The sequence below is a fragment of the Bos javanicus genome, chromosome 11, assembly GCF_032452875.1.
Source record: "Bos javanicus breed banteng chromosome 11, ARS-OSU_banteng_1.0, whole genome shotgun sequence".
In the NCBI taxonomy this organism is placed as follows: Eukaryota; Metazoa; Chordata; class Mammalia; order Artiodactyla; family Bovidae; genus Bos; species Bos javanicus.
In genome coordinates this window covers 43,641,465-43,662,259 of record NC_083878.1, presented here as the reverse complement: position 1 = coordinate 43,662,259, position 20,795 = coordinate 43,641,465, and the positions used below count along the sequence as shown (strand labels likewise).

At 35.3% G+C, this 20,795-nt stretch overlaps 1 protein-coding gene across 1 annotated transcript in view; it reads right to left on the bottom strand.

The window, feature by feature from the left end:
* Positions 1 to 629: 629 nt before the first annotated feature.
* Positions 630 to 20,795, bottom strand: part of PEX13 (peroxisomal biogenesis factor 13) — a 33,086-nt gene continuing 12,920 nt past the window's right edge. The window contains exons 2-4 of the mRNA XM_061432488.1: positions 9,729 to 10,423; positions 5,682 to 5,807; positions 630 to 3,342 (exon numbers count right to left, since the gene is read on the bottom strand). Of these exons, the coding sequence (XP_061288472.1) occupies positions 3,044 to 3,342; positions 5,682 to 5,807; positions 9,729 to 10,423 (1,120 nt within the window). The 3' untranslated portion in view covers positions 630 to 3,043. The remainder of the gene's footprint in view (positions 3,343 to 5,681; positions 5,808 to 9,728; positions 10,424 to 20,795) is intronic.

Below are 20,795 nucleotides of genomic sequence, written 5' to 3'. Positions count from 1 at the left end.
GATCTGAGGTCTTTTTTTTTAATAGAAATTTATTTATTTTATGAGGTCTTATTCTAATACATTATTGACTGGAGACGTATCAAAGTGATATAATCAGCAGCACTGTGCAAAGTTGTTAGAGCTTAAAATTGATCAACGGCTTATTATACAACTTATGATTGTCATTATCATTCCCATTTTGCTCTGTTGGGTTTTTGTTCCAACCTTGTGTATATTTTAAATGCAAGTTTATTTCATAAAATTTTCAAAAATGATGCATCATGAAATTTTGTGGAAGAAGCATTTTTCAGTGAATTTTATGTAGATACTTTCTCTGATTGTGTAAGGGACATATATACTAGTGTCTCAGAAGATGATAGTTCTTCAGAATACAGTTCTGATTCTGACAGAAAAAAGAAAAAAAAAAAAAAGACGAAAAACCTGAGTGATGGATTCTGATACAGAAAGTGAAAATGAAACTCACTGGGCTGGAGACTTTACAGGTGTGTCAGGTATAACTACTGAGTGTAATAACCCAAAGAGTGCTAGTGAAATAACAGAATTAACTTTTGGGTGGCAGAAATAAAAACTGTTGGCCATAGGCGTTAGTTTCTTCAAAAATTCCCCAGTCAATAATGAGTTAATTCATCTTAAAGGTAAGTTTTATATAAGTGTAAATTCAATATTTTCTTTAATCACAAGTAAATAGAAAAGACACATGGATCTGCAGTAGCTAATATACACAATGATATGATGAAAATCAGACTTTTACATTAATTGCAATCCTGTAAAGAGTTAACAGTTTGTCTTCAGAAAATGTCAATCAAGTTTAATATATTTTTATTTGTCCAATAACTTCACAATCTATTAAAAATAAAATGTTAACTGCATTTAACATTTGTTCTTAGCACAAGATAAAGGACATCAGTATTCAAGTAAATATATGACACACTGATAGACTAAATCAAATACCTAAATAAAATGTTAAAACATGAAAATTTATAAAGCTTACCTTTTTCCTTTCTATACTGATAAACTACAATCAGAAAAAAATTTAAATGAAACCTGTTTTATTGTTGTAACTTGTGATTATTGTATTTAATTGAAAATGTTTTTGTTTGTTTGTAATTTCTACAAAGCAGCAATCCTTAAATAAGTTTCTAAAAATAACAATATTGAAACCTAAAACTGTCATGATAAGAAAGGTTACAAAATTTCTCTGCTTATTCCTAAATTCCTTTTCTAGATTCTTATTATAAAAGGAATTTTTAGACATAAACAATGTATATAAAATGTATGTTGCAATTTAGCATTCTTAAACAAACAAACAAAAAAACCATAAGAAAAGTCAAATTGTTTTTTTCATTTATTTTGTGCTATACTCTTGTCCCTATACAACTTTAATGGCAATCATAAAGACCCCTTTTCTAATCTAAATAGCACCAACTCAAAATTTCACCTCTACTTGCATTCAATTTAGATGTCTCAACATCAAATTTAATAATTTGTCTTATACAAAATTTGTTTCAAGAACAAAATTTCCATAAATGACTTTCTAACAAAGCAAAGCAGAACCTCTAACTGTAGAATACAAATGGAAAATAGTATATAAGGAACTTAATCTCCTCAACTTGAAGGTTTGAAGAACTAGGTGTTAGAAAAATACGTCTAGATAACAATTTTACTATTTTATTACTTTTTTCTGCATGGGGTCAACATTGTATTTTAAATGATACATTACTTACTATATTGTCACAAAAGAGAGGTTCCCAAGAAGTATTTAGTAAAATTCTATGTTGATTATACATATACTTGGCTCCTAATGTTTTAGTTTGAATTATTCCAGAATTACTTAGTTGTTGAACATAAACTCTATAAGAAAAAGATCAAAGTCTTTGTCAAATAATTTCAAGTTTTCGACAATATCTGTAATGTATTTTCATACTCTGTATAACTGATATTATTTTTGTAATATAATAGCAAGTATATGAATTTTCCAATTTTGTGGGGAAATATTCAGTGTACTGAAATTTAACTGTACCTAAAATCATTCCTAAACAAGTCAAATAATATTATCATATTCTAAATGGCAATTCAGCCATTTTATTTATAGTCTCAGTAGTAAAAACTGAACCTAAAAGAAATATGTACCCAATGTAACACACTCTCAATGTTTAAAGAACAGCCTGAATATGGAATTTAAAAAATAATTTTAATAGGCAGAAGCAGAGACTCTGTGAAAAGATTTAAAACCATTACTGCTAGAACTGAGTTGCAAACTTAAAGAACTTGAGTCTAGGCTGGAGAAAAACAAAGTAAATCTTTCAGATTAAGAATTCTAATTCACCCAGGATGAAAACTAGTCACACATATAAAAAGTCGTATGACCCTCTAAAGAAAAGGAAGCAATCTGTAAGAAAGATAAATTATAGCCTTTTTACTAGCAAGGAAAACTATTCGGGCTAACTATCACCCTGGAACCATTTCCTTCACAATGCTTTTAGCAACCTTTCTAAGATAAAATTTTCAAAAATACAATAAAACATAATAGCATTAATTGTTGTTGGGTGAAAACATTTTACTACTGCCTAAAGCAAACCCAATACTGGATGTAATACACATCAGAAAATTTTTATTATTCAGTTTATTTAAAGTTGTAGAAAAATTAGCCTGTTCTCATGCTGTCACTCAATTCCTGAGGATTCCAAGTCAATTAAACTAGAATTTTAAAATGTATTAGTGATCCCTACTGTAGCAAACTGTGTATTCTACAGTTCATCAATCTCTTTCAAGAGAAACACAGGGTTTCAAATAAGATGAAAATGATAGTCTCCATAATCTTATAATCTAGGCTAAACAAATATCCTCATGGTCCAATAACTCATAAAACATAACCAGGTCACTAGACCAACATACTAGTGTACAACTTTAATAATTTCTAGCAGCAAAACATCTTAAATAGTCATTAACAAATGTTTTCATTGGATTGCAGATTAATTTCTTTGTAAGAAGAAATTTTTAAAAAGTACTCTATAGTTCAACTTCAGGCAAACAATGAAAGTTATCAAAGATCTTGTTTATCTCCATTTTTCCCAGTGGAATCAGATGCAACCGGAACCTTATTCGTTTCAACAAAAACAGATTCAAAGGCAGCTTCCTGGTCATCCAAAGAATCAGCAGCTGTGGCTCCTTTAATTAGTGTTGTGTTGGTAAAAGACTGTTGCTGCTTGGAAATTTTACTGGATTCCACTGTTTTTCTACCTCTTCTTTTACCAAGAATTTTGACATAATTAGCAGGTATAAGTCCTGTTGTTTGACCATCAAGACTGGCCAGAAGCCAACCACGTACTCTGGGTTGTTGCTCTGATAGAAGAAAAGACAGCCTTGTAATTATAACATACTTTGAGGGTTCAACAGAATATTGATAGTAAAATGTTAAAATCTGTGTTATACTTACATAATATAGTATACTCATAAATAAATAGTGCATATGAATATTTAAAATCAAGATGACTAGGCTCAATTCTAGGATCCCTTCTTATAACATTTTAAATTTTGTATTTATGAAAAATTTTTTCAGCCTTGAAGAACATAAAGTTTATGTCAGTTGGTGCATTCATAAAGAAAAAAAATTCAGTTCTCTCAACAGCTGAAAATTAACATCAATGTCTTTCATATTTTAAATTGAAATTTAAGGAATGAGTATCTCACTACTTCTTGATAAGTTAGAGTGAGTATAGAAAATAGATACATTCATTTATATAAGCCAGCTTTCTTTATATATTTTTCGCTGAAATTAAAAAAAATCCCATTCTATGTGATTGCAATTCACAATCCTGAAGGACAATGAATGTTAATTTTAATCCAAGGTGGACAAAAATTGAAGACCTCAGTTACTTACGGCCACATAACAAAAAGTTAATACTCTAAGCTTAAAGTAGAAAAGATTATATAAATACTCTCACCTATTTAAAAAGAAAATTTACTGAAGTATAGTTGCTTTACAATGTTGTGCTATTTTTATTTACGTCTTTAAAAAGCTGTTTAAGTTTTAGTTCAAAACTGTAAATCTGGCATAATATGGCATTTTCATGTTTCTGTATAATAAAAAGGAAAAAAAGTTAAATTAACCATGTCTGTGACTGACTTTGTTCTAAATGCCCTAACATACCTATGTTAGCAATGAATAAAGTAAAGAAGCAAAGCCAAAGTGTTAAAAGGCACTATTAGTTGAACAATAATCTGAGATATAAAAATTTTCTGGAATATTATAATTGGAAGAATACACATTTGATCTTTACTTTAAATTTAATTTATTAAAACTAATTATCTGTATTTTCCTCTAACAATAAATCTTAAAAAGAAAGAATTCTTTTGAAATCTAAGTAAATCACTATTTTGACTAGAAGAAAAACATGAATATAATACTTAATAGCCAAAATTTTTCTTAAATTTACATTTTATTATTTAAAATTTTTTTCTTGGAAGCCTGGGTTTTGTGTGTGAAGAGATGAGGCAGAGATTTAGCAAATTTGATCCAAGATTTTCAACTAGTTACCAAATTAAACTAATGATTTGAACACCGAAGATATTTCTTCCTTATGTAAAGAGTGACTGACACCAATAAAATGGCAGTTTCCATTAACAGATCACATGGAAAACAGCCAAAGTGATTAAAATACAGGTTCTGAAGTCAGATAAATCTAGGTTCCCAGTCTATCTCCATTACATTTTAGGTAACACTGGACAACTCACTCATTCTGAGTTTCAGTTTTCTCATGTGTAAGCCAGGAATAATTACAGTACTTACTTCCCAGCATTATTATAAGGTTTAAATGAAATATGTACAGTGTCTAGTACATTTATTTTTTTCTTTTTTTGACCACTCTGCAGTTAGCGGGCTCTAGGCAGTTTAGAGCACTGAGTTCTAACCACTGGACTGCCAGGGAATTCTCCCTAGTAAATACTAAGCAGTCTATAAATGACCATTCTTATTATTGTTACTAGCATCTTTACCAACAAAATGTAACTTTTCATAGCAAAACTGAATCCCTACAAATGCACACATACAAAAAATCATTTTTTTTTTTGGTAAATCTGCAAAACTTCTGATCATCGTTACTGGGGAAAAGTGAAGGAAAAGGCCATTTTGTTTAGAGCCATTAAAAATTATTAGCAACCTGGTCTGAAAATTAACCTGAATGTCTATAAATTTCTTGCTGAGGTTCTTTAATACTTTATGACAGTAATTCCTAAATATTCATGTTGAAGTCTCTAAGGCAAACATGATTCAAGTAAAAAAACAACACTAGTATCAGCAACAAAAGACCAACAGGGATGTTTTAGATGATGCCAGGCAATTACTTTGGTTTATTAGGTTCATTACATTTAGTGCTTACCTCATGTTTTTGGGTTGGTAATTAACTTGGAATTCGAATGTTTTAAGTTTAGAAGAGATCATATAAACAAAATCTTTCCTTATCTCAGTGAAATACAGGAACAACTTTGCTGGGACATTTCTCTCCCATTCCCCCAGATTTCAAAGGTTTACACTGACAAAAATAAATTCTAGTAACTACCTCTGAGTTAACTAACAGTGACCAAGATCCTTTTTGTCCCCCATGATGCTTTAATGCAGTTTTCAATACGTTTACAAATTCTAAAAGTGCACAGATAATTCCCATTTATTCATGTTTTCTTACCTTTGAGAGCTAAGTTCAGCATATCACCAGCACGGAAAGAAATTTCTTCTTCAGATACGGCAACAAAATCATATTCTGCTCTAGCAACTACATGGTCATCCTCACCACTTGCCCAGTTGGTATTGTCTATAAACCAAATTAAGAATTAAGATTAGGTTCAGTTCAGTCGCTCAGTCGTGTCTGACTCTTTGTGACCCCATGAATGGAAGTTAAAAAAAAAGATATTCCAGTGGCTGTGGTTTGCAAACTATATAAATTTATTTGCCAAGAGAAAAGCTGTCCCACAAAGTAATTTCCACAATTAACACTATGTAAGATCAACAATATGTTCAATATCTTTTACAAACTTTTTCCTTTTAAGTTCCAAATTCTAGTTTTCTTATTTTAAGCCAGGGGTAGGCAATTTTTTTTATAGAGTAAAATAATTTTGATAGGGAATATTTTAAGCTTTGTAGGCCATGAGGCAAAATTGAACATGTTGTGTAGTTTCTTATATAATGACAAAAAAAATTTTTCCATAAATTTTATGAAAAATTCAAAATATAATAATTGAGTTCTTTTTTTGTAATATAGGTCTATTGTAAAGAGTGGAATCTTTTTGGGGTAGGATAATATTTAATTTGGGGTTCAAAGATAATATTTTCTATCATCTATTATCAATTGCAAATATACATCTGTTGACACTAATTTTTAATGAGATTTAAGGTATCTCATTTTGAAAATGTTTTTTCACAAAGATATGTATTGCCAAATTCTAATACCAATCCACTGAATATGGGATTTTAATAAGCATATTCTCCTAAGAAGGTGAAACACATAGAATAGTTAAATTCTGATATTAACCTTTTAACATGTCATTTCATTAAAAACTAATCACTTTCAAATGAAGATTAAATGGAAGGTCTTCAATGGCAGTTAAATGGGTTCTGAAATATGGACATTTCCTACACACTTGCATGCTGCTGCTGCTAAGTCGCTTCAGTTGTGTCCGACTCTGTGCAACCCCAGAGACGGCAGCCCACCAGGCTTCCCCGTCCCTGGGATTATCCAGGCAAGAACACTACAGTGGGTTGCCATTTCCTTCTCCAATACATGAAAGTGAAAAGTGAAAGTGAAGTCGCTCAGTCGTGTCCGACTCTTAGCAACCCCATGGACTGCAGCCTACCAGACTCCTCCATCCATGGGATTTTCCAGGCAAGAGTACTGGAGTGGGGTGCCATTGCCTTCTCTTGTATGGAGGTCCAAAAACACCTCTGAATTGCAGAATGACACAGGAAAGTATAACTGCTGCAAATTTATGTAGGAATGGAAATCTTGTTTCATTAACTTTTGACAATCTATGATGTATAAAAGCAATGTGACATTACTTGTGATTCAAATGATATTAGTTGTTGTCAAAGTGACTTTACTCCAATGCTATTTTGCCTTACAGTTTTAGGTTGAACTCATTAAGAAGATTACCAAGTCTGAAGCAAAGACTGATTTCCAAAGCCACTTAGTGTTTTCTATTAGTGGCTCATGGTGATTCTTGTTTTTCAGAAAAATTTCAATCTTGGCCTTGATCCTCCCAAAACAGTAATAAAATTTAACCACTGACTGCTCAGTGCTGTATGGTAGGGCAAGTCAGTATCTTCAGTGTCTTCTCCTAATAAAAATTCACAGAACTGATAACAGTTATGTCCACAAGAGTGACTGAAGTTCATCTTTGACATTACTAGTTCAATAAGATATGATAAATTCAAATATTTTATGCAGTGTACCTGCTGATGAAGAATACTATAAATAACTATCGGCTTTAAAAACTGTATTTTCAAAATTCTGTAAATTTTGTCCTGCCCAGTCTTCTGTTACACACAAATTTTTACCATTAGTTACAATACATCTCTGTAGATGTAACTTCAAGTTGGGTTGGATTAGTGTGTTTTCCAACTGCTTTGAAAATACTCATCTGTAGTTGTTCCCTGCAGTCTGTTCACAGAGGCAACACCTTCAATCATTTCAAATTCAACAGGACTCTTCCAATAAACTACCAAACAGTATCAGTATCTATTGGGTCCTCATGAGCCAGGTAAATCCATTCAAGCCAAGTAAATCCATTTGCCTAGTTTTAAAATGACTATTGCTGTTGTTTCAAATACTCTTCCAGAAACTGTTCTCCCTGAAATGTTAATAGTATCAAACAAGTTTACTTTCTCTGAACATATTTCCTTGGTTGTTGCAATAACCAGTGGTAAACAGATTTCCTTGCTAATCTGACAAAGAAGCCTCTCAGAAACTTACTTTGACTGAAGGCTTATTTTTTCTTTGTTTGTTCCTTCTCCCCCACCCTGTTTACAGGTGAGGGAATTCTGCTCTGATGAGATATCCCATTTTGAATTTTCTGATTTTTCTGACTGTTGACTTCCTGTCAGTTGGGAATACTGTGATGAGTGCTCAGTCTGGGAATGGTGATGTATATTGTATCACTTTAACATAGCTATGTTGTCACTGCATAACAAATGCAATGCTTTGCCACCTAATACTAGAATAATCCAGACAATACTGTACCTTCAAAGTGTGACATTCAAAGTACACTTCACTGTTCTTTTCTCATGAGGTATGTCTGCACTCATAATAAAAAATACGTACTGCAGTTTAACAATACATGTCACACTCAATACATCGTCAAGTTATAATACTGAGATATGCAGTGTGTAGAACAAGTGCAAGGCAACAAGAGTGCCAACAAACATAGGGTCTCTGTTATAAACTACTCAACTCTGGTCTTTCAGTACATAAGCAGCCATAATAAAATGCACATGAATGAATGTGGCTGTGTTCTAATAAAACTTTACTAATGGACACATGCTCCCTCTCTGGCCTCAGATTAAAAAATCACCTCTCCTTTTCACCTGTCTTGGATCGTATCCTCTCCTACTCTCTTACAGGAGGCTTCATCTTTTGACTCCTCTCTGTGGAAATTAAGATCGTCCATTTCTAGGTTCCAATATAATTTCTCAGCTTTACTTCCCAGTATCCTTCTATCTAATATTATAGGACAGTTGATGAACAATTCTTATAGTTCCTGCCTATATACTTTTGTTCAAGCTTTTCCATCTGCTTCACAGTCTTGTTTTTTTCCTACATAACTGATGGAACAGTATCTGTCTTTCCAAAATCTAACTTAGATGCTACTTCTTTCTAGATACAAATAGTCAAAAAATGTCAGCTTCAATTCTAAATTGAGATAATATTCTGTATCAGTTGACAGAGTAGGGGCTTAACAGTCAAAGATGCCTCATTTTGGTTTTGGTTCTGGCTTATTAAAGATGTGACCCTGAGCAAGTAACTTCTTTGAACTTCAGTTCTATCACTTATAAAATGAGAATAATTCCTCTTAGGATTGTTTTAAGAATTAAATGAGTAAAGTACTCAAAATACTTAGCACAGTGTCTTGCATATAAAAAAGGTTCCATAAATCTTATGTTTCTCACCAACTGTCATACTCCTTACACTCTTTATGCCTCACTACAATTACCTATATATGTGTCTCACTTCTCTCTCAGTATGTTTTAAAAAGGATAAGGGATTTAATTCCCTATGTTATCTCTGTATCTTCTACAGCATCAAGTTTAGTACTTTGTGAACAGTAGTTAAGTAATGTGTGCTGTTAAACTGAACTAACAAAGAATAAATCAACAAGTCTGTTTTTGCTGTATGTTCCTCTTCCAGTTTTGAAGTTCTTAACTGAAAAAAAATAACAACTCAATCAAAAGATTAAATACAAATGAATATAAAAAAGCTAACTAATCTATTATTGAAATTTAAGACTTATACATATATATAGTATTTTTTGTTTTCATGTATACTTTCTTAAAAGTCTTTATTGAATTTAGCATTACTTCTGTTTGGATGTTTTGGTTTTCTGGCTGTTGAGGTATGTGGGATCATAGCTCTCTGACCAGGGATTGAACCCACACCCTCTACGTTGGAAGGTGAAGTCTTAACTGCTGGACCACCAGGGAAATCCTTGTTACATGGTTGTTAAACCCATTCTATTATTCTTACCTGTTACTTCATCACTGTGAGTAGATAGCAGTTTCCAGATGAGGTAAGGACCACCAAGGATAACAGCAAAGAATAAGAATATTGGCCAAGATTTTGCTGAGTTAGCTGCTCTGTCCTCAGCACCAAGGCAAGCCACGGTTCCTTCACTTTCTGCCCATAGGTCCTCATTCTCCAAGCCTCTTCTTAAACCTATCATCCACTGTAACCGTCTATAAAGATACCTTATAGTCCTAACTAATGCAAAAGCTGAAAAAACCTTTGTGAAGTGTATTTTTAATCGGGAAAAGTGGTTTGCTACATCCAATACAGCTCTGAAACTGTTATAGACAGCTGAAAAAGTAGCATCCATCATCATGCTGACAGAGGCAAATGCATGCACAATACTTTCAATGGACTGAAATGCACCTCTGCTGCTTTCTTCAGCTTGCTGAACGAATCTACTAGGTGGAAGATCATCTATACGAAGGCGGTTATAGCCCAGCCCGTTATATCCATAACTATAAGGGCTATAGCTTCCATAAAATGAATTTCCATAGGCACCATATCCAGAAGAAAATGAACTGTAAGCAGGTCTGAAAGTGTTCAAATTGCCACTTCCTGTCTGCTGTGATGGCCTTGGAAGAATGGGTGGTGGCACTCTGGTAAGTGTTGGCTGTCCAGGTCTTGTCAATAAAGTAGGACCCAATTCAGCAGATCTAAAACCAAAAAAGATTCAAAATTGTAACTTAAGCACACAATAAATTCATTCAAAGTAACTACTAAACTTGCTATATAAACAGTATTATGATTCTATTGAGTTCAGTTCAGTTCAGTCACTCAGTCATGTCTGACTGTTTGCAATCCCATGAACCACAGCACGCCAGGCCTCCCTGTCCATCACCAACTCCCGGAGTCCACCGAAACCCATGTCCATTGAGTCGGTGATGCCATCCAACCATCTCATCCTCTGTCGTCCCCTTCTCCTCCTGCCCTCAATCTTTCCCAGTGTCTTTTCCAATGAGTCAGCTCTTCACATCAGGTAGCCAAAGTACTGAAGTTTCAACTTCAACATCAGTCCTTCCAGTGAACATCCAGGACTACCTCTCCTTTAGGATAGACTGGTTGGATCTCCTCACAGTCTAAGGGACTCTCAAGAGGCTTCTCCAACACCACAGTACAAAAGCATCAATTCTTCTGCGCTCAGCCTTCTTCACAGTCCAACTCTCACATCCATACATGACCACAGGAAAAACCAAAGCCTTGACTACATGAACCTTTGTTGGCAAAGTAATATCTCTGCTTTTGAATATGCTATCTAGGTTGGTCATAACTTCCCTTCCAAGGAGTAAGCGTCTTTTAATTTCATGGCTGCAATCACCATCTGCAGTGATTTTGGAGCCCAGAAAAATAGTCAGTCACTGTTTCCACTGTTTCTCCATCTATTTTCCATGAAGTGATGGGACCAAACGCCATGATCTCAGTTTTCTGAATGTTGAGCTTTAATCCAGCTTTTTTACTCTCCTCTTTTACTTTTTTTACTCTCTTTTACTTTTTTTACTCTCCTCTTTTACTTTTTTTACTCTCCTCTTTTACTTTTATCAAGAGGCTCTTTAGTTCTTCTTCACTTTCTGCCATAAGGGTGGTGTCATCTGCATATCTGAGATTGATATTTCTCCCAGCAATCTTGATTCCAGCTTGTGCTTCCTCTAGCCTAGCGTTTCTCATGATGTACTCTGCATATAAGTTAGATAAGTAGGGTGACAATATATAGCCTTGACATACTCCTTTTCCTATTTGGAACCAGTCTGTTGTTCCATGTCCAGTTCTAACTGTTGCTTCCTGCCTTGCATACAGATTTCTCAGGAGGCAGGTCAGGTGGTCTGGTATTCCCATCTCTTTCAGAATTTTCCACAGTTTATTGTGATCCACACAGTCAAAGGCTTTGGCATAGTCAAGAAAGCAGAAATAGATGTTTTTCTGGAACTCTCTTGCTTTTTCCATGATCCAGTGGATGTTGGCAATTTGATCTCTGGTTCCTCTGCCTTTTCTAAAACCAGCTTGAACATCTGGAAGTTCACGGTTCACATATTGCTGAAGCCTGGCTTGGAGAATTTTGAGCATTACTTTACTAGCATGTGAGATGAGTGCAACTGTGTGATAGTTTTAGCATTCTTTGGCATTGCCTTTCTTTGGGATTGGAATGAAAACTGACCTTTTCCAGTCCTGTGGCCACTGCTGAGTTTTCCAAATTTGCTGGCATATTGAGTGAAGCACTTTCACAGTATCATCTTTCAGGATTTGAAATAGCTCAACTGGAATTCCATCACCTCTACTAGCTTTGTTTGTAGTGATGCCTCCTAAGGCCCACTTGACTTCACATTCCAGGATGTCTGAGTGATCACACCATCATGAAAATCTAGGTCATGAAGATCTTTTTTGTACAGTTCTTCTATGTCTTCTTGCCACCTCTTCTTAATATCTTCTGCTTCCCTGGTGGCTCAGACAGTAAAGCGTCTGCCTGCAATGCGGGAGACCCGGGTTCAATCCCTGTTTTGGGAAGATCCCCTGGAGAAAGAAATGGCGACCCATTCCAGTACTCTTGCCTGGAAAATGCCATGGACTGAAGAGCCTGGTAGGCTACAGCCCATGGGGTCGCAAAGGAGTTGGACATGACTGAGCGACTTCACTTTCCTTTTCTGTTAGGTCCCTACCATTTCTGTCCTTTATTGAGCCCATCTTTGCATGAAATATTTCCTTGATATCTCTAATTTTCTTGAAGAGATCTCTAGTCTTTCCCATTCTATTGTTTCCCTCTATTTCTTTGAATTGATCGCTGAGGAAGGCTTTCTTATCTCTCCTTGCTATTCTTTGGAACTCTTCATTCAAATGGGTATATCTTTCCTTTTCTCCTCTGCTTTTCGCTCCCCTTCTTTTCACAGCTATTTGTAAGGCCTCCTCAGACAGCCATTTTGCTTTTTTACATTTCTTTTTCTTGGGGATGGTCTTGATTCCTGTCTCCTGTACAATGTCACAAACCTCCATCCATAGTTCATCAGGCACGCTATCAGATCTAGTCCCTTAAATCTATTTCTCACTTCCACTGTAGTCATAAGAGATTTGATTTAGGTCATACCTGAATGGTCTAGACTTTCTTCAATTTCAGTCTGAATTTGGCAATAAGGAGTTCATGATCTGAGCCTACTAAATCTAGTAAATAGGTTCCTCTAAAGAGTTTCAAGAGTAAGGAATAATCTGTAATATCCAAATGCTTAGAATCTGTGTTAAGAAGAAACTGGGTAAGATGAAATGGCTGACTAAAAACTCTTTTTCTTGTTTACTTGTGCTTGCATTAGTAGTAGTATCTTTAACCTGGGGTTTCTTTTAAAGACATATGTCCATTTCTCAGAGTTAGTTACAACTTGATATCTATCCATCCTTACACCTAAAATGGCACTATCTTAACTACGGTAGTTTTATAATAGTTCTTAATAGCCAATAAAACAACTCTTCCCACAATATTCTTCATCTTCAGCAGTGTCTTGGCTAGCTGACCCACTGAATATCCAGATATATTTTAGAATCAGAGCTTGAAGTACTATATTGCTCTCCTTGCAAAAGCCCTATTGAGATTCTGATTTGGGATTACACTAAATTATAGATTAATTTGAGGTAGTCAACATCTCCAAAATACTGAGTTTAAACTTAAGATTATAACATATACTCCATTTACTTATGTTTTGAAGATTTTTCTCAATAATTTCTTTTAAATAACCACCAAGTCTCAGTGTTTTATAGTTTACTGTGTGGAGGTCTTTCTTTAGATTTACTTCTATATATTTGGGGGGTTTTGATGTTATTGTAAATGATGTCTTTCTAAAATTTCACTTTGTTGCTGTTATATAGAAATAACTGATTAAAATATATAGTCCTTATATCTAGCAGCCTTATTTTGGATTCTTTTGTATTTTCTAGAATCTTAAATATCTGTGGTCATATTGTATGTGAATAACAATAGGTTATTTCTTCCTTTTTTCAATTCTTATAGCTTTGATTACTAAGGCATTGCATCTAGGACTTGCAGTACAATCTTGAATAAATGGAATGATAGAAGGCATCCTAGTCTCATTCCCAGACTCAAAGGGAAAATTTTTAAGATGGCACTGCCAATTATCATGTTTGCTATAGGTTATAGATCTAGTAGTTCCTTTTCTATTTTTAAGGAATGTACAGTGCAGTGGTGGTTCCAAGTGGTGGATATTCCTGACCCAGGGATCAAACCTGAATCTCTAGCGTCTCCCGAACTGGCAAGTGGATTTTTTACCACTGGCACCACCTGGGAAGCCTGGTGGTTCCAATATCAAATGGCAAATTTCAACAATGCAAAAACCAGAATTACTTTTGCACCAACCTAATATATATAAAATTGGTAACTAATAAGAACCTACTGTATAGCACAGGGAACTCTACTCAGTACCCTGTAATGGCCTATATGGGAAAAGAATCTAAAACAGTGGATACTTGTATATGTATAATTGATTCACTTCTTGTACATTTGAAACTAACATGACACTGTAAATCAATTATACTCCAATAAAAATTTTTTTAAATGCCCGTTGAACTAAATGATGTGTTTAGGGTCAATGTGTTCTACATGCTGGTACAAATTTCCTATCTTGTTGTGGACTGCTACTACATAGTTTGAAAAATAGCATCCAGCCCATAGATTCTCAGTAGCTACAGAACACACCTGTGGTGTCTAATCAGTTTCTAACCCAACAAGTTCTCAGTCTTGATTATTATTTTTGTTCTAGAAATTCCTTTCCTTTTTTAATAGTTTCCAATTCTCTGTCAAAATTCTTCTTTTACTGACGTCAACATATTAAACAAAATTTAAAGTCTCTTTGAGACACAGATGTATAGAACAGTCTTTTGGATTCTGTGGGAGAGGGAGAGGGTGGGATGACTTGGGAGAATGGCACTGAAACATGTATATTATCATATGTGAAATGAACTGCCAGTCCAGGTTCAATGCATGATACAGGGTGCTCGGGGCTGGTGCACTGGGATGACCCAGAGGGATGGGATGGGGAGGGAGGTGGGAGGGGGGTTCTGGATGGGGAACACATGTACACCCATGGCGGATTCATGTCAATGTATGGGAAAACCAATACAATATTGTAAAGTAATTAGCCTCCAATTAAAATAAATTTATAATTAAAAAAAATAGAGTCTCTTTGATAATGCCAATATCTAGAGTCCCTATGAATCTTTTTTTCCCCTAGCTGTTTACTTAGCTAACATTTATGTTGTATAATGTTCTCCGGGTCTATTTGATTTTTCTGTGCATCAGCAATCATTATTGTAGCAATAATTTGAGATTCTGGATGATGTTCTCTTTCTCCACATATGTTTCATTCTAGATATTCTTTTTAAAAGTTGAAATGTAGTTGATTTACAATGTTTTGTTAGTTGCAGGTATACAGCAAAGTGATTCAGCTATATATATACATGTACAGTCAAAGCTATGGTTTTTCCAGTAGTCATGTATGGATGTGACAGTTGGGCCATAAAGAAGGCTGAGCACTGAAGAATCAATGCTTTCAAACTGTGGTGCTGAAGAAGACTCTTCAAAGTCCCTTGGATAGCAAGGAGATCAAATCAGTCAAATCCTAAAGGAAATCAACCCTGAATATTCATTGGAAGGACTGATGCTGAAAATGAAGCTCCAATACTATGGCCACCTGATGGGAAGAGCTGACTCACTGGAAAAGACCCTGATGCTGGGAAAGATTGACGGCAAGAGGAGAAGGGGATGACAGAGGATGAGATGGTTGGATGACATCACCAACTCAATGCACATGAGTTTGAGCAAACTCTGAGAGATAATAAGGACAGGGAAGTCTGGTGTGCTGCAGTTCATGGAGTCACAAGAGTCAGACACGACTGACTGACTGAACAACAACAAAATAAGTGCATATACACATACATAACTGAACATATACATTCTTTTCCGGATTTTTTTCTATTATAGGTTATTACAAGATAGTGAATGTAGTTCCCTGTGCTATACAGTAGTTCCTTGTTGTTGTTTATCTATGTAATATACAGTAGTATATACCTGGATAGTGTTTTCTGAACTATCCTTTAGTTTGGTTCAGGCATGCTTCTAAGGCTACTATCAATTCATAATGTCCTTAATTTAATTTCAGGAATTGATGATTTGAAGCTGGGCTTCTGTTTCTATAAGGGCCTGTCTACTTCTTTTATATCCTTATAGCTAGATGTTATCTTTTCAGGGTCTAACATAAATGCAGGGTAATTTATCAATATCTCCTCTTGCAGGGCATCTGAATTCCAACCATGCTTCAAAAAAGTGCTATTCAACTAGCTTCATTATCTAAGCTACTATTTCTGAAATCAGCAGAAGCTTATATGGAAAAACTGCATCCAAAGGCCATGTTCACCTTTATGAATTTTCAGCTTTCCTGAATCTGAGCTCCATAAATCTTTATTTTCTTTTTTGCTCTAAAATGCCTTCTAGCAGATGTTTTTATATTCTGCTTACCTTTCAACTTGTCCTCAATTACTTTTTTTTTCCCTGAATTACTTATTCTGCCATCATCAAAAGTTCTTCCTATAATTCTTTATCCATATTTTATACAGTTGTTGCTGTTTAGTCGCTAAGTTGCATATGACTCTTTTGCAACCCCCATGGACAGGCTCCTCTGTCCATGGGACTTCCCAGGCAAGAATATATTAGAGTGGATTGCCATTTCCTTTTCCAGGGGATCTTCCCAACCCAGGGATCAAACCTGCACCTTCTGCATTGGCAGGTGGATTCTACAGTATCTTACATTTATTTATGCATCTGACTCTTCCTGTAAACAGTGAGCTCCTCAAAGGCACAGGGGTTCTCCTTGCTTCTCCATCACCTACTATAGAGCTTAGCAGATAAATAGATACTGATACAAACACTTATAGGGTTTACCAGGTGGCTCAGTGGTAAAGAATCTGCCTGCGTTAAAACCAAACTGAGTACATGTGCACACACACAGACTCTATGTGGAGTCTTTCATTAATAAGTATTTAATACACATGTATCACACAGACTATTAATATAGATTTTCTTTATATATCCTTGTATTGTTCCATAAATTGTGATGACTATCTAACTTAAAAAAACATAGGGAATTAAATGTAGACATTTGATAATAAAAAGATTTCATATACTACATATGAAATGTAGTATATTCCTCTTACTCTTCTTTGTTGCTGTTTTTGGCTGCCCTACTTGGACTGTGGGATTTTAGTTCCCCAATCAGGGACTGAAACTGGGCCCTCAGCAGTGAGCATTTAGAGTCCTGACCACTGGACCATCAGGGAATTCCCTCTTCTTTGGTTTTAATGGTCTCTGTTTCTGGCATACACAGATAGATTCAGTGGGTATATATGGTTTTGCTTTATGTTACAACAAGCATAACTAAAGAAGCCTATGGTTAGAAGAATAAAAGATTTTTCCATAGTGCTGAAAGTGCAAAAAGTCTCCCCCACCCAGTTTTTTATCTTGAAAAGTTTCAAACAGGAAAGAAAAAAAAAAAAAAAAAAGAGCATGAAAGAAAAGTACAATGAATAACCACATACCTTCCATCTAGATTCAATAACTGCTATCATTTTGCCACACTTGCTTTCTCTTTCTCGCTCTACAGTCTTTTAAAAATTCTTGAACTATTTGAAATTAACTTGCAGACCGAATAAATTACTCCCAAATATCTCTGCGGGCATTTCCTAACAACAAAGATATTTCATACAAAACAGTAATACTGTTTTCCCATCTTTGAAAATTAACAAATCCATATTCTCCATTACTCAATTGATAATTCAAAATATATCCATTACTCTCAATTATCTTTGTCTAAATAGCTTTATTGATATATAATTATTATACCATAAAATTTACCCATTTAAAGTGTAAAAAGCAAGATTTTTCATATATTCACAGAGGTGTACAACTATCACTGTATGCAATTTCAGAAAATTTTCATCATCCCAAATAGAAATCCCATATTCATTAGCAGTCACTCCCTGTTTCTTACTCTCCTCTAATCCTGGGTAATCACTAATCTACTGTCTGTGGCTATAGGTTTGCTTTCTTTGGACATTTCCTATATAGTTGATCCTTGTTATCTGTCATACTTGTGTTCCCATAAAGCTGAAAGCACTGAATTAGCAAGTACCAAACACTGCTCAAGAAGGAAACAACAAGTTAGGTTCCTTCAAGCTTCTGGTCAAAACATTTCATCTGATCAACACAGATACTTGCTTTATACTTGTACGTTTCTCTTATATAACTACTTTTATTGTTGACTCATTAATAATGAACTCCTGGCCTAAAGTACAACAACTCAAGTCTGAACAAAGTTTATCTAATACTAATATTTTTTCCATAAAAGCTTCCTAAGAATACTAGATAGCATTTTGGTACTATGCTTATGGGTCAGTTTAAGACTGTGAAATCAACAAAAATGTGAAAAATGTGGCTGGCACTTAATAGATTTTGAAAGACACCTGTTTACAGTATGTGAGCTGAAACAAGAAGCCAGAGTGTTGTGTTCTGTTTAGCCTCAGCAAACAGATGACTCAGATATTTCACTGCTCTGTGTGTCTGAAAAGATTATGAAAATATCTCAAGTAACTGATTTCAGACTTACAAATAAATTTCAGTGAGTAGGAGAGTTTGTAAATAGGGAATCTGCAAATAAGGAGGATCTACTGTAAATGAAACATACAATATCTACCATTTTGTGACTGGCTTCTTTCACTTAATGTTTTGAAGGTTCATCCATGCTGTAGAATGTATTAGCACCTTCAGTTCAGCTCAGTAGTGTCCGACCCTATGGACTGCAGCACGCCAAGCCTCCCTGTCCATCACCAACTCCCAGAGTTTACCCAAATTCATATGCATTAAGTCAGTGATGCCATCCAACCATCTCATCCTCTATCGTCCTTTTCTCCTCCTGCCCTCAATCTTTCCCAGCAGCAAGGTCTTTTCCAACCAGTCAGCTCTTCGCATCAAGTTGCCAAAGTACTGGAGTTTCAGATTCAACATCAGTCCTTCCAGTGAACACCCAGGGCTGATCTCCTTTAGGATAGGTTGGTTGGACCTCCTTGCAGTCCAAGGGACTCTCAAGGTCTTCTCCAATACCACAGTTTAAAAGCATCAATTCTTTGGCGCTCAGCTTTCTTCGCAGTCCAACTCTCACATCCATACACGACCACTGGAAAAACCATAGCCTTGACTAGACAGACCTTTGCTGGCAAAGTAATGTCTCTGCTTTTTAAGATGCTGTCTAGGTTGGTCATAACTTTCCTTCCAACGAGTAAGTATCTTTTAATTTCATGATTCCTTTCTATTACTGAATTACATTTATCCATAGATTGGTTGTTTCCACCTCGGGGCTATTATGACTAGAATGATATTCCTGGGTCATATGGTAACACTGTGTTTAACCTTTCTGAGAACTGCCAAATTGTTTTCCAAGGCAACTGTACCATTTTCCATGCTCACCAGCGGTGCATGAGGGTTTCAATTTCTCTACATTCTGTCAACACCGGTCATTACCAGCCATTTTTTACTAAAGCCATCCTAGTGAGTGTGAAATGGTATGTCACTGTGTATTTGATTTGCATTTCCCTAACGGTTAATGATAGAGTCTCTTTTCATATGCTTACTGACCAGTTTTATATCTTCCTTGGAGAAATGTCTATTCACATACTGTGCCCATTAAAAAAAAATAGGTCGTTAGTCTTTACCATTGAGTTGTAAAAGTCAAAATGTCTTGTTTATTTTTCGAGGGGCGGGGGAGACAAAAATTCAATTACGTCTCACACATTGCATTTGGTTGGTTGGTTGTGTCCTTATTCTCATCTAAAGAAAACAATGTCTTGGACTTTCAGAAGAGTCCAGCCAGTTTCCTCAATGAATGTCCCACATTCTGAACTTTATTTCCCCTAAATGTTGTTTAACTTGTACCCCATCTTCTGTATTTCCAGTCAAACTAAAGTATGCATCTAAAGGTCTGATCTAAAGGTTTTGGCAAGCATAAATCATCAGGGAAGTTGTTTACCTCAGACTGAATCACATCATAAAAAAAAGAAACAAAACTAAAAAGGGTCAGTGGACTACCAAATAGTGTAGTACATCCAGGTTTGGATGAAGCAGCTCAGTGTGTAAGTGTTCCACTGAAATGAAACTACTTCACTGAAGCTAGGCCCTAGGAAGAGCCACCTTGGTTCATAAAAATTTGCTTACAGTGGTAAAAATGATTAGAAAATTTGCTAACAACAGATTACAAGTTTTAGAAAGTTACGAAACTAAGAAGGGGGAAAGAAAGTGAAAGTCGCTCAGTCGTGTCCGACTCTTTGTGACCCATTCTCTAGGCTAGAATATTGGAGTGGGTAGCCTTTCTTTTCTCCAGGGGATTTTCCCAACCCAGGGACTGAAATCCAGGTCTCCCGCATTGCAGGTGGATTCTTTACCAACTGAGCCACAAGGGAAGCCCAAGAATACTGGAGTGGGTAGCCTATTCCTTCTCCAGCAGATCTTCCCGACCCGGGAATTGAACCAGGGTTTCCTGCATTGCAGGTGAAGAGACTCTGATAAAGCATTGCAAGGGGAGATTCTGATAAAGCCTCAAACCCAGGAAATGAAACAAGTTAACAACTGACTCAGTGACTTAATCTGTGATATCCTTAATGTAAGCTACCATTTTTATACCAAACTCTTACATGGGGAGTGGGTGCTGAGAGGGAGGTAGAAGCGGCAAAGAAACCTACCAGGCACAGAGTACTGAATGTAGAAGGGAAAGGTGAGACAACAGAACTCACAAATTCCTACTCAAAATGGTCACATTAAAAATATTCAAAACTATACACAAGAAGAAATAAAAACACTAGGACACCAAAGTAACAAAAATCAACAATAAGAATTAAAGGTCATTCAAGGAAAAACTAAGTTTATATAACGACAAAGATTTTAAATATGTTTAGAATGGTCAGAGATGAGAATAAGAATTAGAGATTGAATTGATT